This window comes from Balaenoptera musculus, chromosome 14 (genome assembly GCF_009873245.2).
Source record: "Balaenoptera musculus isolate JJ_BM4_2016_0621 chromosome 14, mBalMus1.pri.v3, whole genome shotgun sequence".
NCBI classification, from domain to species: Eukaryota; Metazoa; Chordata; class Mammalia; order Artiodactyla; family Balaenopteridae; genus Balaenoptera; species Balaenoptera musculus.
The window spans coordinates 20,614,262-20,629,291 of record NC_045798.1 but is presented as its reverse complement, the minus strand read 5'-3'; the positions used below and the strand labels follow the sequence as shown (position 1 = coordinate 20,629,291).

The following is a 15,030-nucleotide window of genomic DNA, read 5'->3' as shown; positions in this document are numbered from 1 at the left end:
TGTGATTACTGGGACCTCCACTGGGAAGATTCTGGTGGCAGGGGGTTAGAGTCTTCTAGAAGTTTCTTCACTTACAAGTCTGGTTCCTGGGCTGGAATGACTTGAAGATGGGGCTCCACTGGGACTATTAACCAGAGTGCCTGCATATGACTTCTCCAAGAGGCTTGGGCTTCCTTACAGCATGGTGGCCCCTGGGTAGTCAGACTTCCTGTGTTGCAGCTCAGGGCTACAAAAGTGAGTGTTCCAGTGAACAAGACAAAAGCTGTGTGGCCCTTTAAGACCTAGCCTAGGAAGTCACTTAGTGTCACTTTCGCCATACTCTACTGGTCAGAGTAGCCACTGTCCCCCCAGATTCAAGGGAAGGAGGATGAAAGAATTTGCAGTCCTGTTTTAAAAGCCGCCACACGTGTATATGCTTTTCCTCCCAAATTTTGGATCATGGAGGCATATATAATCTTATGTCAGTTGTCTGTCTTCTTACTAATGTATCAGTGAAATTTATAATTACATAAAAATTTAAAGAATCTGTACCACAAATAAACATTATAAACAAAATCAAAAGATATTTTACAGGGTAGGAACAAAATTGATAACACACAAGACAAAGGACTAATAAATTTAAGGTTGAAAAAGCCCTTATATAGCAGAGTTAAAGTGCTGACAATCTGTAAAATGGGCAATGAGGATGAACACTTAGACCATAGGAAAAAAGCTTAGATAAATATATATCTATACACACACATACATAGACAAATGTATAAAGAGATGCTTAACTCACTTTTAATTAAAGGGAAGCATTTTCACCTATCATATTTCATTTTTCACCTGTCATGTTGGCAAAGATTAGAAATAATGATTTTCATTTTAAAAAATGTGTAGGAAGCAACCCTTCCTCGAGAGTGTGACCCTGAAAGGTCTTTTCTTTTTATGTAAAGTACAAATAAAGATGTTTCATTGTTTTACTTTAGCTGTTGCAGGCCAGAGCAGACAGTCACTTTCAGCGGAGAGCCCTCCCTGGGGCCTTCCAGGCATGGAGAAGGCTCTGGCAGTGGCACCAGCAGGAGAGAGTCCTCTATGCCAGAGCAGCACGCTTTCACAGGTATGCCGTGCGGCTCCTGTCTGCCCTGGGCCAGGCGTCTCAGGTCAGTTCTGCCACCCACATAGCCATTTGCTTTGTTTCTTAGCCTGCCAGTCCCCTAGGCCCTGGTTCTTCCTTGATTTTCAGTAATGTGGGCTCTTTGAGCTCATCTAGCAGAAAAAGACAGCCATTGTTTCCCCTGGGAAAACTTGTGTCTATCTGTGTAGCAAGTGCTTTCAGAACAGCCCTGGTTTTATGCCCGTTCCCTCGTTACAAGCCGCAGTGAGCCGCATTAAAGCTGCCCATTAGCTTTCTGGATCAGAGTGTGGTTGGACCTCGCATCGCCTTGGCAGGCTTTCTTGAGCGTGATTTCCCTGAAACGCTTGGTTCCTGTTCTGCTAGACCTGGCTTTTTGAAGTCTTGAAATTATCGTTGTCAACAAAATTAGAACGGGCAAGGAGCAGAGCTCCATCCTTTTAGCTCTCACAGGAGCAAACTTGCCCAGAGCCAGGTCCGTGCTACCTGTTGGTGGAATGTCATGAAGAGATTATTAATGACTAACTGTTGGCCACTGTGGTGGGTGCGGTGTGATGGGTAAAAGGAAAATATAGAAGCTCATTTGCCTGTGATATCGTCATCTTCACTAATAATTTCCTTCTCACAGCAGTCCTGAGAGAACAGGTTCAAAGTGATAAATGACTCACCCATGTAACAACCATTAAGTGGCAGAGCCAGGGTTTACATTCAGTCTCCCTGATTCCAAAGTCCAAGTACTTGCTACTGGATCAAGAGGAATATCTTTTTGATGACTGGGTAGGAACTTTAAATCTTGGTGAGGAGGAGAGACTGATATACAAGGGACAATTGAAGAACAATCCAAGAGAATAGACCCATGTGTCCTCAATGGTGTCAGCACAAGTTCTTCCAGGCTCAGACCTGTGCTGAGGGAGGTGCCCTGGGGAGACTCTCTGTGAGCTGGGGGTGAGGATGGCTGGTGGGATGAAGAGGGCCAGACTGAGGGGCTGCCTGCTCCTACAGGTAGATGATGGACAGGTGTTTGAGCAGGTGCGTGGAACTAGTACGGTGACAGTTTGGGAGATTGCCCTGAGGACAGTGTGCATCAACTTAGGACAGTGAAACAAGGGGGAGGGACATGCATTGGGAGAAGTTGCAGTGAACTTGGCTTTGGAGGACTCTGAATGCTGGTTTGAGAGGATCAGCCAGAACCCCGGGCTCCTTACACGAAGTTCAAGATGTTTCTAGGGGGTGGCCACAAGGAAAAGTGGCTGACGTGGGCTAGCATTTACCTCTGCCCCCTCCCCTGCAGAGAGCAGCTGCACCTTTCCTTAGTTCCTGTGTTGAGGTCTAGTGTAAGATTCATTCAAAAAATGGCTTCACTACGAAAACACACACATACACACCCCTTTGTTTTCTTTACAAATGAGTCATGTTTGGTTCTATTGCTTTTTTGTATTTTGGCATGTTGTGGGGACCAGAAATTGAGGGTACCTTCAAAGCAGCCAAGAGGAGCTCCTAAAAGGGCTTTTGCTGGGGGGGCAGGCATGGGTGAGTTTAGAACCATCACTTGAGACAAAAGGGTGGAAGGTGAATCAGAGGCAGGAAGTAGCACGGAGGCTTGAAGGATGGCGAAGAGGATCTAGGCGTTATCTTTTTCGGGTTTAGTGAGATCTTTTTAGAAAAGTTAGTTTTTCAGGTTCCCGCCTTCCTGGTTCACAAGAAGGCAGAGTGATTGAGAACCTGGCCTAGAAGCCGACAGGCCTGACCGAGTTCAGACCCTTGCTCCATGCTTGCCAGCTCTGTGACCCTGGACAAGCCACTCAGTCTCTCTGAGCCCCTGTTTCCTCAAGTTTAAAATGGAGGTGATTTGATAATAGTCCTTATCTCACAGGGTTGTCATGAAAACTAAGTGGGATAATCCATGTAAAATACAAGCAGAGTGCCCAGCATAAAATATTAACTGTCCCCTGACCCCTAGAATTGATTTGTGACTCTTAGGGTAAATTAATATCCATAGGTTTGGTTTGGAGTTTAGCAAATCAAAGTTCTAAATAGATGTGTATGTTCTATCTTTCCATAATTCTTAGGGTATTTAAAAAAATATTTTAGGAATACGGATGGAATTTATGGTGGAATCTCATGAATTATGAATAAAAATGGTAGTTTATTAACCTGCCAGTGAAATATTATACTGAGAATGAGACAAGACTGGTTTGCCTTTTTTTTTTTAATTGAGCTAAAATTTACATACAGTGAAAGGTACAGATGTTAAGTAAACATATTGATGAGTTTTACAAATTACATCTCTGGATAATCAACACCCCAGTCAACATACGGAACATTTCCATCACCCCAGAAAGTTCCTTCAAGCCCTTTTCCAGCCAGTTCCTATCCTGCATAAATAACCACTGTTCTGATTTCTGGCATTCTAGGTTAATTTTGCATGTTTTTGAACTTTGTACAGTGGGATCAGGCAGTAATGTACTCTATTGTGTCTGCAAGTCTTTTAAAGCTCAGCGTAATGTTTTTGAGATTGTGCCAGGTTGTTGCATGTATCTGTAGCTGTTTTTTATTTGCTGAGTAGTATTCTATTGTATGAATCGAAGACAGTATTTTGGTCCATTTTAACAGAGGAGTTGTTTCCAGTTTGAGGCCATTATGCGTAAGGCTGCCGTGAACATTTGTTTTAGTAGAATATGTTTTCATTTCTCTTGGGTAGATACCAAGAAGTAGACTTCTGGATCAGGGGTGGGTTTATGCTTAATCTTACAGGTGGTTGCATCATTTTATGCTCCCACCAGCAAATCTGAGAATTCTGGTTGCTCCAGATCCTCACCAGCTTGTTTTGACAGTCTTTTTTTTTTTTTTAAACTTTTTTTTTTAACTTTTATTTTTTTATTTTTTATTTTTAATTTATGGCTATGTTGGGTCTTCGTTTCTGTGCGAGGGCTTTCACTAGTTGTGGCAAGTGGGGGCCACTCTTCATCGCTGTGCGCGGGCCTCTCACTGTCGTGGCCTCTCTTGTTGCGGAGCACAGGCTCCAGACACGCAGGCTCAGTAATTGTGGCTCACGGGCCCAGCCGCTCCGCGGCATGTGGGATCCTCCCAGACCAGGGCTCGAACCCGTGTTCCCTGCATTAGCAGGCAGATTCTCAACCACTGCGCCACCAGGGAAGCCCTTGACAGTCTTTTTAACTTAGCCATTACAGTGGGTGTGGAGTGCTGTCTCATTTTCCTGACGACTAATGATTGTCCAGCATTTCTTTAAAGCCTTAATGAGCCAGGAACGGAAGCCTCTGTAATTTGACCAAGTCAGATTGATTGCCAGGAAGGAGGGAATTCCAGAGGAACTCTGGAATGCTGCTGTACCTGAGGGAAGGGAATTTGTAACCTTTGGGCTCCCACTGAAGGAACTGAGGAGACTCTAAGAGAAACAGGGATCTGTTTTGGATTGATTGCTGTTTCTGAGGCAAGTTGAGGAGGGACTCACTAGGGAGAGCTGTCATGAGTATCCTCAGGAGTGAATGAATGGACATAGCAAAGCTTGTCTGGGGCATCACTGGTGAGGGAGCAATAACCATCCAAAGAGGGGGTCCTTGTGGCATCTTACAACTGCTGCATGACGTTGGGAGAAACAGTGTTTCTTTGCAGTTGGCTTTCTGTGTGACTGATGAATGGTAGAGCTGTTCTTTCTTTTCAGTCTGAGCTGATTTTCATTCTTTGAATACCAGACAGGTTTTGACTCTTTCAGCCTTTATCATGTGCTTATTGACCATTTTATATCTTTTGTGAAGTGTCTGTTCAAGTCTTTTTCCTAGCTTTTTAAAAAATTAGGTTATATGTCTTTTTAAAATTATTATTGATTTGTAGAAGTTTTTTAAAAATATTCTGGTTCGTATTATTTCTTTTATTGGACTAGGTATTAAAAATATTTTCTTCCAGTGTGTGACTTGCTTTTCCATTTTTTAACAGTATTTTTTTTTAATTGAGAGCAAAGTAGGTGGTTATATATGTACTGAAATGAATTAATAGGTTTTTTTTTTTTGATGAGTGGAAGTGTTTAATTTCGATACAGTCCAGGGGAACTTTCCTGGTGGTCCAGTGGTTAAGACTGTGCTTCCAATGCAGGGGGCCTGGGTTCAATCCCTGGTCAGGGAACTAAGATCCCACATGCTGCACAGCACGGCCAAAAAAAAGAAATTAAAAATAATAATAATAAAAATAATTAAAAGTAGAAAATTATATTGTGGTGTTTAAAACAATTTTTGATACAGTCCCATTTCCTCAGTTTTTTTCTTTTATAATTAGTGATTTGGGGTTCTCTCTAAATAATTTGCCTACTCCAAGATCTCAAAAGATATCTTCCTACATTTTCTCCAGAAGCTTTATAGTTTTTAGCATTTACATTTAGGTCTGTGATCATCTTGAATTTTTTTCTGTATATGGTATGAGGTAGGAGTCAAGGATTTTATTTTTTTTTTCTGTTCTTCGGTTTTTTCCAGCACCATTTCTTTTTTTTTTAATATTTATTTATTCATTCATTCATGCATGCATGCTGCGCCAGGTCTTAGTTGTGGCACACAGGATCTTTGTTGTGGCATGCGGACTTCTTAGTTGTGGCATGAGGACTTCTTAGTTGTGGCATGAGGACTTCTTAGTTGCGGCATGAGGACTTCTTAGTTGCGGCATGAGGACTTCTTAGTTGCGGCTTGCGGACTCTTAGTTGCGGCATGCAGTCCAGCACCATTTCTTGAGAAGACTTGCATTCCCCCATTGAATTGCCTTGGCACCTTGGTTGAAAATCAATTGGCCGTATATGTTTGTATCTATTTCTGGACTTTCTTTTCTGTTTCATGTATCTGTGTGTTTAATGTGTTTATTCTTATGCCATTAAGATACTATCTTGATTACTGTATCTTTATAGCAGGTTTTGAAATGAGCTTATTCTTCCTGGGATTTTGTTTGGAATCACACTGAATCTGTATAGATCAATTTAGGGGAGATTGGATATCTTAACCATATTGAGACTTACCATAAAAAGAACTTGGTACATCCTCCATTTATATAGGTTTTCTTTAATTTTTCTCAGCAGTGTTTTATAACTTTGCATTGAAGTTATATATATATTTTGTTAAATTTATTCCTAAATATCTTATTTTTTTGATGCTGTTGTAAATGGAATTACTTTTAAAATTCATTTTCTAATTGTTTGTCCTAATATATAGAAGGACAGTCGATACCTTGAGTTCCATGACCATTCTAAATTTCTAATTCACTTACTAGTTTAGTTCATCCTTCCTTTCTTCTTTTAAAATTGCATAGGGTTTCTGCATAAATAATCATGTCATATGTAAACAAAGGCAACTTAATTTATACTTCCCAGTCTGTATGCTTTTTTTTCCCTCTTATTGCACTGGCTAGGATCTCCAGTAAGGTATTGAATAGAAATGATAAGAGGGTACATACTTGTCTTTTTCCCAATCTTAGGGGGAAAACAAAAGCAGTTAGTATTTCACTGTTGAGGCGTTAGCTTTTTATAGATGCCCTTTATTAGATTGAGAATGTTCCCTTCTATTCTTAGTTTTCTGACTGTTTTTATTATGAATGGTGGATAAATTTTGCCAAATGCTCTTTCCACATTTACTGAGATAATCATATAGTTTTCCTGGTTTTCAAACGTTAAATCAACCTTGTATTCCTGAGACAAACCCAACTTGGTCGTGGTGTATTATCCATTTTACATATTATTGATTTTGGCCTGTTAATGTTTTGTTAAAATTTTTTACATGTACTTTCACGAGGGATATTGGTCTGTAGTTCTCTTGTAATGTTTTAACCTTTATTTTCTGAAATGCTTTTTAAGGTTGGTATTATTTCTTTAAATTTTTAATGGAATTTCCTAGTGAAATTATCTGGGCCTAGAGTTTTTGTTTTTGTTTTTTAATGAGAAGGTTTTTGATTACAGATTTCATTTTGTAAATAGATACAGAGCTACTGAGAGTTTCTTTTTGTGTCAGTTTTGGTAAGCTCTGTTTTTCAAGGAATTTTTCATTCTGTCCAGGGTGTCAAATATATTGGCATAAAGCTGTTCATAAAAGTTCCTTTTGGAACTTCCCTGGTGGCACAGTGGTTAAGAATCCACCTGCCAGTGCAGGGGACAGGGGTTTGAGCCCTGGTCTGGGAAGATCCCACACTCCGCGGAGCAACTAAGCCCGTGCGTCACGACTACTGAGCTTGTGCTCTAGAGCCCGCGTGCCACAACTACTGAAGCCTGTGCGCCTAAAGCCCATGCTCTGCAACGAGAGAAGCCACCGCAATGAGAAGCAAGTATACCACAACGAAGAGTAGCCCCCACTCACCACAACTAGAGAAAGCCCATGCGCAACAACAAAGACCCAATGCAACCATAAATAAATAAATAAATAAACAAATAAATTTATATTAAAAAAAGGTGCCCTTTAATGTCTGTAGAGTCTGGAATGATACCACCACTTTCATTCCTGATTTTGGTAATTTGTGTGTTTTCTCTCTTTTTCTTGATCAGTCTTGCTAAGAATTTATTTGTTTTTTTAAAAAGCCAACTTTTGCTAATTTTCTTGTTTATTTTTCTTTAATTGATGTAAGCTCTTTATTTTGTTCTTTCTACCTACTTTAGATTTTTAGTTTGATGTAGTCCATTTGTTTATTTTTGCTTTTGTTTCTTTTGCCTGAATGAGGTGTATCCAGAAAGATATTGCTAAGACCAATGTCAGAGGTTGTACTACCTGTGTTTTCTTCTAGGATTTTTATGGTTTCAGGTCATACATTCAAGTGTTTAATACATTTTGAGTTAATTTTTGTGTATGCTGTAAAATAGTGGTCTAGTTTTATTCTTTTACGTGTGGTTGTCCAGTTTTCTCAACACTATTTTTTGAAGAGACTATCCTTTCTGCATTGTATGTTCTTTGCTTCTTTATCATAAATCAGTTGTCCATATATGTGTGGACTTATTTCTGTGCTCTCAATTCTGTTCCATTGATCTCTGTGTCTTTTTTTTTCTTCCTGCCAGTGCCATGTTGTTTTGATTAATATAGCTTTGTAGTATAATTTTCAGTCAGGGAGTATGATATCTCTAGCTTTGTTCTTTTTTCCTCAGGATTGCTTTGGCTTTTCGGGGTCTACCTTTTTTATTTTTTAAAGTAGTTCTAGGAATTACAGTATGCATCATTAACTTATTACAGCTCTATTTAGAATACTATTTTTTTTTTTTTTTTGGCTGTGTTGGGTCTTCGTTGCTGCACGTGGGCTTTCTCTAGTTGTAGTGAGAGGGGGCTACTCTTCGTTGCAGTACGCAGGCTTCTCATTGGGGTGGCTTCTCTTGTTGTGGGGCACGGGCTCTAGGTGTGCGGGCTTCAGTAGTTGTGGCACGTGGGCTCAGTAGTTGTGGCTTCCAGGCTCTAGAGCACAGGCTCAGTAGTTGTGACGCACGGGCTTAGTTGCTCTGTGGCATGTGGGATCTTCCCGGACCAGGGCTCGAACCTGTGTCCCCTGCATCGGCAGGCGGATTCTTAACCACTGTGCCATCAGGGAAGCCCTATTTAGAATACTACTGTACTACTTCATGTTAAATGTAAGAACATAAAAATAGTAAAATTCCTTTCCTCTTTATCTTGATGGTATTTGTTGTCATGTATTTTGTGTCTACAATACTTTATACCCAATACAATGTTATTATTTTTGCTTTAAACCATCAGAATTATTTTTTAAAAATTAGGAGAAGAAAAAATATAGTCTTTTATATTTACCCACATATTTTCCATATCTGGTGTACTTTGTTTCTTTCTGTAGATTTGCGGTTTTTATCTGTATCATTTCCTTTCATCCTGAAGAAGATCCTTTGGCATTTTTATAGAGTACGGGTTAGCTGGAGATGAACCATCTCAGCTTTTGTTTTATGCTCATTTCACTGTCTCATGTTTAAAGGACTTTTCCCTGGCTATGGAACAATGAGTTGATTTCTCCATCCCCTAACTTCCAAGTGTTTTTAAGACAGTGTTCTGTTGTCTTCTCACCTCCATTATTTCTGATGAAAAGTCACGTGTCATTTGTATTATTTCCCTGAATGTAATCTGTCTCTCTTCCTTTCCTTTTAAGATGTTCTTACCAATCTTTGGTTTTCAGCATTTAGGGTGGGATGTATTTAGGTGTAGTTTTCTTATGTTTGTCCTGCTTGGGGTTCACTGAGCTGCTTGGATCAGAGGTGTCACCCCACCCCCACTCCAACCAAATTTGGGAAGTCTTTTATTTCTTCAAGTAATTTATCTGCTCTTCTCTCCTTCTGAGACTCAAATTATACTATGTTAGACCACTTAATATTGTCCCACAGGTCACCGAGGCTCTATTCAATATTTTTCTTCCCTTTTTCTCTCTGGTGTTTGGATTGGATGCTTTCCTGTTGATCTGTCTTCAAGTTCAGTGGTCTTTCTTATACAGTTTCTAATTTGTAGCCCATCCAATGACTTTTCTGCTTCAGATATGGTACTTATCAATTCTAGGATTTTCATTTGCTTCCTTTTTTTTTTTAAATTGTGGTAAAACATGCAATATAAAACTTACCATTTTATATTTTAAAAGATGAAGTTTGCTCAATATTTTATGTATTTATTACAATCACAAAAGAAACAACCAAAGAGGAATTGTAATTATTAATTTTTTTAAAATATAAAATTAGTTTCATTTTGGTGTGAAGAACATGATTTTAAGTATTTCAGTATAAAGTGGCAAGATTTCTGTAAAGGTAATTAATTGTCTTGTCAATTGGTGTTTCTGTCTACTGTATCGTTTAATAGTTGGAAGTATTTCAGTCAAAAATGAGTTGTGGGGGACTTCCCTGGTGGCACAGTGGTTAAGAATCCACCTGCCAATGCAGGGGACACGGGTTCAAGCCCTGGTCTGGGAAGATCCCACATGCCATGGAGCAACTAAGCCCGTGTACCACAACTACTGAGCCTGCCCTCTAGAGCCCATGCTCCACAACAAGAGAAGCCACCGCAATGAGAAACCCGTGCACCGCAACAAAGAGTAGCCCCCGTTCACCGCAACTAGAGGAAGCCTGCATGCAGCAACAAAGACCCAATGCAGCCAAAAATAAATAAATAAATAGATTTATTTTTTAAAAATGAGTTATCCACACAGCATCACAGCAGACAATAAAATAAAGGCTGAGAAAATGGAAGGAAAATGTGGAGAAGAGAGGAATGGGAAAGAATTTATCTTTTAATCTTAATCCGTGAATATCTCTTGGACCTAAAATAAATAAGTTATATGTCTTAGTAGCTATTATTATACTGAAAGAAAAGACTTGCCAAAAGGATATAATATTTCTTAGTTCAGAGAGAAGTTATGTTTTCAAGATGCTTAGTTTATTAGTCTCCTCAAATCTTTCCTCTTCAATTTGTTTGCCTTTATTTTCCATTTACTTTTAAATTAAAACATGTATATATACATATGCATCTATTTTCAGTTCTAATATTCCACTGAAATAAACTCTGAATCATTAAGATAATTTTTTTTTAAACTTACCATTTTAACCATTTTCAAGTACACAATTCGGTGGCATTAAGTACATTCACAGTATTATACAGTCATCACCACTATCCACTTCTAGAACTTTTTCATCATCCTAAACAGAAACTCTGTACCCATTAAGCAGTAACTTTTCACTGTCATCTACTCCCAGCCCAGGTAACCTCTAACCTACTTTCTGTCTCCGCAATTGCCTATTCTATGTACCTCATATAAGTGGAACCATAAAATATTTGTCATTTTGTGCCTGACTTAGTCCACTTAGCATGACATTTTCAAGGTTTATCCGTATTGTAGCACATGTAAGAATTTCGTTCCTTTTTATGGCTTAATAATATTCCATTGTATGGACATACCACAATTTGTTTTTCCATCCATGTGTTGATAGATAGGTCAGCTTGACAGATAGATAGGTTGTTTCCACCTTTTGGCTATTGTGAATAATGCTGCTGTGAGCACCTGTTTGAGTCCCTGCTTTTAATCCTTTTGGCTATATACCTAGGAGTGGAATTACTGGATCAATATGGTAATTCTGTGTTTAACTTTTTGAGGAACCACCAAACCATTTAGTTCTTTTTTTGTAGTTTGTTTCTCTTATGAGAGTCCCTGTCAACTAATTTTGTTCATCTTTTCATTAAAATACAAAACTTACATATAATAGCTCTTTTTAAGTGTTTGCCAATTCCAACATTTGGGTCATTATTTTCAGCTTCTTTTCGTTAAAGTGTGTTGCATTTTGTTCTGGCAGGTGGTGGTTCATGTTTATTCTGGTGGTTCCTGTTGATCCTGTCCAGTGTGGTTTTATTCTTTCTTTGTGTGGGTCTTTTTTGATTTTGTCTTCAGGGTTAGGGCATGACTCTTATTCCTAGGGCCTAGCCTTTCTGAGTCTGAGGTTCCCAGCAAGATCTCTTCACTCTGACTAGGCCAGAACTCCCTCTCCCAGCCCTGTCCAACCTCTGGTATCTGCATTCAGCTCTTAGCTCTGCAGCAGCTACTCTGCTAGGGCTTGTGGAGTCTGCTTGTGCAGCCTCATCTGTGGAGGGCACAAGGTGTCCATGAGCATGCCTGGGGGTGGGGTAGGGTCGCTACCACCCAGGCCTGGGAAGGCCACACGTGTCCACCCAGTTCCTCTCTGGTCCCGAACTCCAGTCTCTGCCTCAGCTCAGTGAGACTGTCCTGCTCTCCTTGGACTCCCTCCCCTGCCCCCAGTGCCCAGAAACTGCCCCCAGGAGAAGGCCTGGGCAGCCAAGGGGCTAACCTTGCATGTTTCCCATCTCTCAAGGATCACATCTGCATTGCCTCTTGCCCAGTGCCTGGAAACAGGTGCTTCATATATCTTGTCCCATTTTGTAATACACATGGCTGGAGGGCAGGCCTAGGACCAGTTGCTGTGTCGTGGCTGGAAGTGTTTTGAGTGGTGTGTCTGATGGGTTAAATGCCAGGGGAGCTGTCTTCTTCTGTCCCCCAGTGTCCTGATGGCTTTGCCGAGACACAGCCCCTGCAGGCTGTTGACCAGTCATCCCAGTGCTGCTTTTGCAGGTTTTGATGTCATTATGGTGTGCAAGTAGGCATAGGTGATAAACCTGTCTCTCTCTTCACCTCACCTGGAATACTTATTTAAAATTCCGTTTCCTGGGGCCCAGCTCAGCTTTGGGGGTCTGGCATCTGTTTTTAACTACTTCCCCCAAGAATTTGTGTAGCAGCAGCCTGGCTGCTCAGCATGGACTGGAAAGACTTTCACTGTGAGCGTCGAGCACCATTGGTAATTCAGCGTGGGGTGGATGAAGAAATAGGGTCTCAAAGTCTGAGTCTTTTTTGTACCATGTGGGTGAGGCCAGAAATAACGTGGAATGTGTTGGGTCATTTGTGGGTTTTTTGTCTATTGTCTGCTTTCCTTCCTCCCCACCTAGGCTTATTTCGCTCTTAATTGCAGCTTATAAAAGAAAAAATCCGATTATTTGGAACTTCTCATTCTTTTGGAGTTGTTTACTCTTATTCATTTGGGTTCTTTTAGGGTGATGTTAGAGAAGCAGTTGTTTGCACTTTGGTGTCAGAGGATATCTCAGCATCGAGAACACCGCTTGCAAGAGAGAATGGTAAGTGGTTCTCCCCTAGGAGGTACTGGGACCGGGAGGACCTGCTTCAAGCCTTTGCACTCACTGCCTCCCCTCCTAGGACGCTACCCAGACCCAGACCCACCCTGAAGGGCGACCTGCCTGTGACCAGGACTCATGAGGCAGGGGCAGGGTCTGGGCATCTGTTTCCTTTGTCAGTGGAGTTTACAGATGGCGTCTGGGCCAGAGCAGCTCCTGCACATCCAGTTCTTCTGCCTTGGTCATCGTTTGTGGCCTGCAGACTCCCTGGCTTCTGTATCGCCTCCTACTTGACCCATTCTGATCTCTCCCTGCCGCAGGCCATACTCCACGCAGAGCGGCAGTTTCTGCGGAGGTCCTGGTCCACGTGGTGCCAGCAAGCAGCAGCACATCACCTGGAGTGGCAGCGACAAGCAGTGGCCTGTGCCCACCACCGCCTCAGGTGGCTCAGGAAGGCCTTCTGTGTCTGGAGAGAGAGTGCCCGAGGGCTCAGAACAGAGTGAGTGGCCGCTTCTGCCTTTGAAGCCCTTCCCGGCTCAGGGCAGCTTTGACTGTAGTAGCAGCGCTGAGCATCAGTCTGAGGGGTCATGTTAGCCTAGACTCTGGTCTTAAGTTCTGGAAATTCAACTTGAAACAGTCTAAGCAAAACCGGGGCTGTAGGGAGAGGCTCCTGGGGCACCACATGGATCTCTGGGCTGAGGAACTCTTCTGGTCAGACGTGCCTGTGGATCTTAGGTCCTGTCCATCAGCTACATCCTGCTTGCTGATTGGGGCCCATTAGAAGCAACCGTGCCCAGGGACAGGTCGTGGCAGTTTTTACCTCGCCATGTGGTTAAGGACCAGGGCAGGTGCCCCTGTGTTCCCTGCAGGTGTCATCCTGCCTTGGTTCCTCTCTAGACCTACTTCACGCTCTGAGGATCTCTCACCTCTCAAACTCTGGCCACATTTAACCTCCTCCTCAGTTACCTGTTACCACATGAATACAGAGCCCTGTGAAGTTGTCCACAAAAATTTGATTTTATGTGTGCTTTTCTGGGTGGAGAACCTAAATCCTTTGGCAGCTCTTCTGAAAGGGTCTTGGTTCCCGTCCATGTTGAAGAACCACTGAGCAGGGGCCAGGGGCTACGAAGGGGTGCCCCTCGAGAGGGCCCTTGCAGGGCCTGGGTTGATCACTGACTGTCTCCCCACAGGAGGACGGGCAGGGCACGAGCTGCACGGTTCCACGCGGCACAGCTCCTGTGTTGGGCCTGGAGCAGGTGGAGGGAGGTGAGGCTTTGACACAGGTGCGGCCTGCGTGGGATTGTGGGCACGTGGAGCCGTGTGTCAGGCTGACTCAGGGCGAACATACGGTCTCCTCCACGGTCCCTCGGAAACCACCTGCCTCTGAGTATGGGGAGGAGGCCAGGTGGCAGGTGCAGTGCTAACCTGGTTTCATGAGATGATTGGCTCACAGTTCCATGTTCTGTTAGGTGCCAGGCTGTTCTTCCGTAACGCTCTGAATTTAAAGTTCCTAGTCTAACTGGTCACAGACATCCTCTTCAAGATGAAAAATGTTAAAGCTGAAATTGGTTAGCATTTACCCGCAGGCAGGTACTTGCTCCCTATGATCCTCACAAACCCCTAAGAGGAGCATGTTTATAGAGGAGGATGCTGGGGCTCGGAGGTTAATAAGCACCTTACCCAAGCTCCCCCAAACGAAGTGTGAAACGGAGGCACGTCCGAGCCCTCCTCGGCCCCGGGCCCACAGCGGCCAGCTGTTTCCTGTGTCCGCAGCGCCTGGCCCTGAACAGTGCCGAGCAGCAGAAGCTGATGCGAGCCGACCTGCATCGCCAGCACACCTTGCTGTACAGGGCGCTGCAGACCTGGGGGGTAGGAGATGCTGCTTTCCTCCAGATCTCCTTGCCTGGTAGGGAGGAGGATTCTGGAGGCTTTGTTTCCCTTCCTTGTTCTTCTTGCCCCTCCCAAAACAGAGTAGTAATTCCACAAGACTCAGGGCAAGTGCCCTGGCCAGTGGGTCTTACACTGCAGAGCTAAGTTCTCCCATCCTTGCCTGGGGTACCAGCCTCACCACCAGAGGGGCTCCTTGTCCAGGGGTCCAGTGGTTGGACTCAGCAGGTGAGAGCTTAGCAAGTCTTCTCCCTGTTGTTGCGCGGGCTCCTGCCCGCTCCGCGCCCGCTGTGGTGAGCGCCCTGGGCATCACAGCCCTTGCACCTCTGCGGCTGCCTGAGAGTGGGGAGCAGTGTGGGCCTGGGGCAGCCTCCAGTCCTCCTGGTCATC

General features: G+C 42.9%; 1 protein-coding gene across 1 annotated transcript in view; it reads left to right on the top strand.

The window, feature by feature from the left end:
• SFI1 (SFI1 centrin binding protein) overlaps positions 1–15,030 on the top strand; it is a 79,948-nt gene that overhangs the window by 54,660 nt on the left and 10,258 nt on the right. Inside the window, 5 exon segments of the mRNA XM_036823801.1 lie at positions 969–1,099; positions 12,675–12,756; positions 13,074–13,252; positions 13,944–14,019; positions 14,527–14,622. Of these exon segments, the coding sequence (XP_036679696.1) occupies positions 969–1,099; positions 12,675–12,756; positions 13,074–13,252; positions 13,944–14,019; positions 14,527–14,622 (564 nt within the window).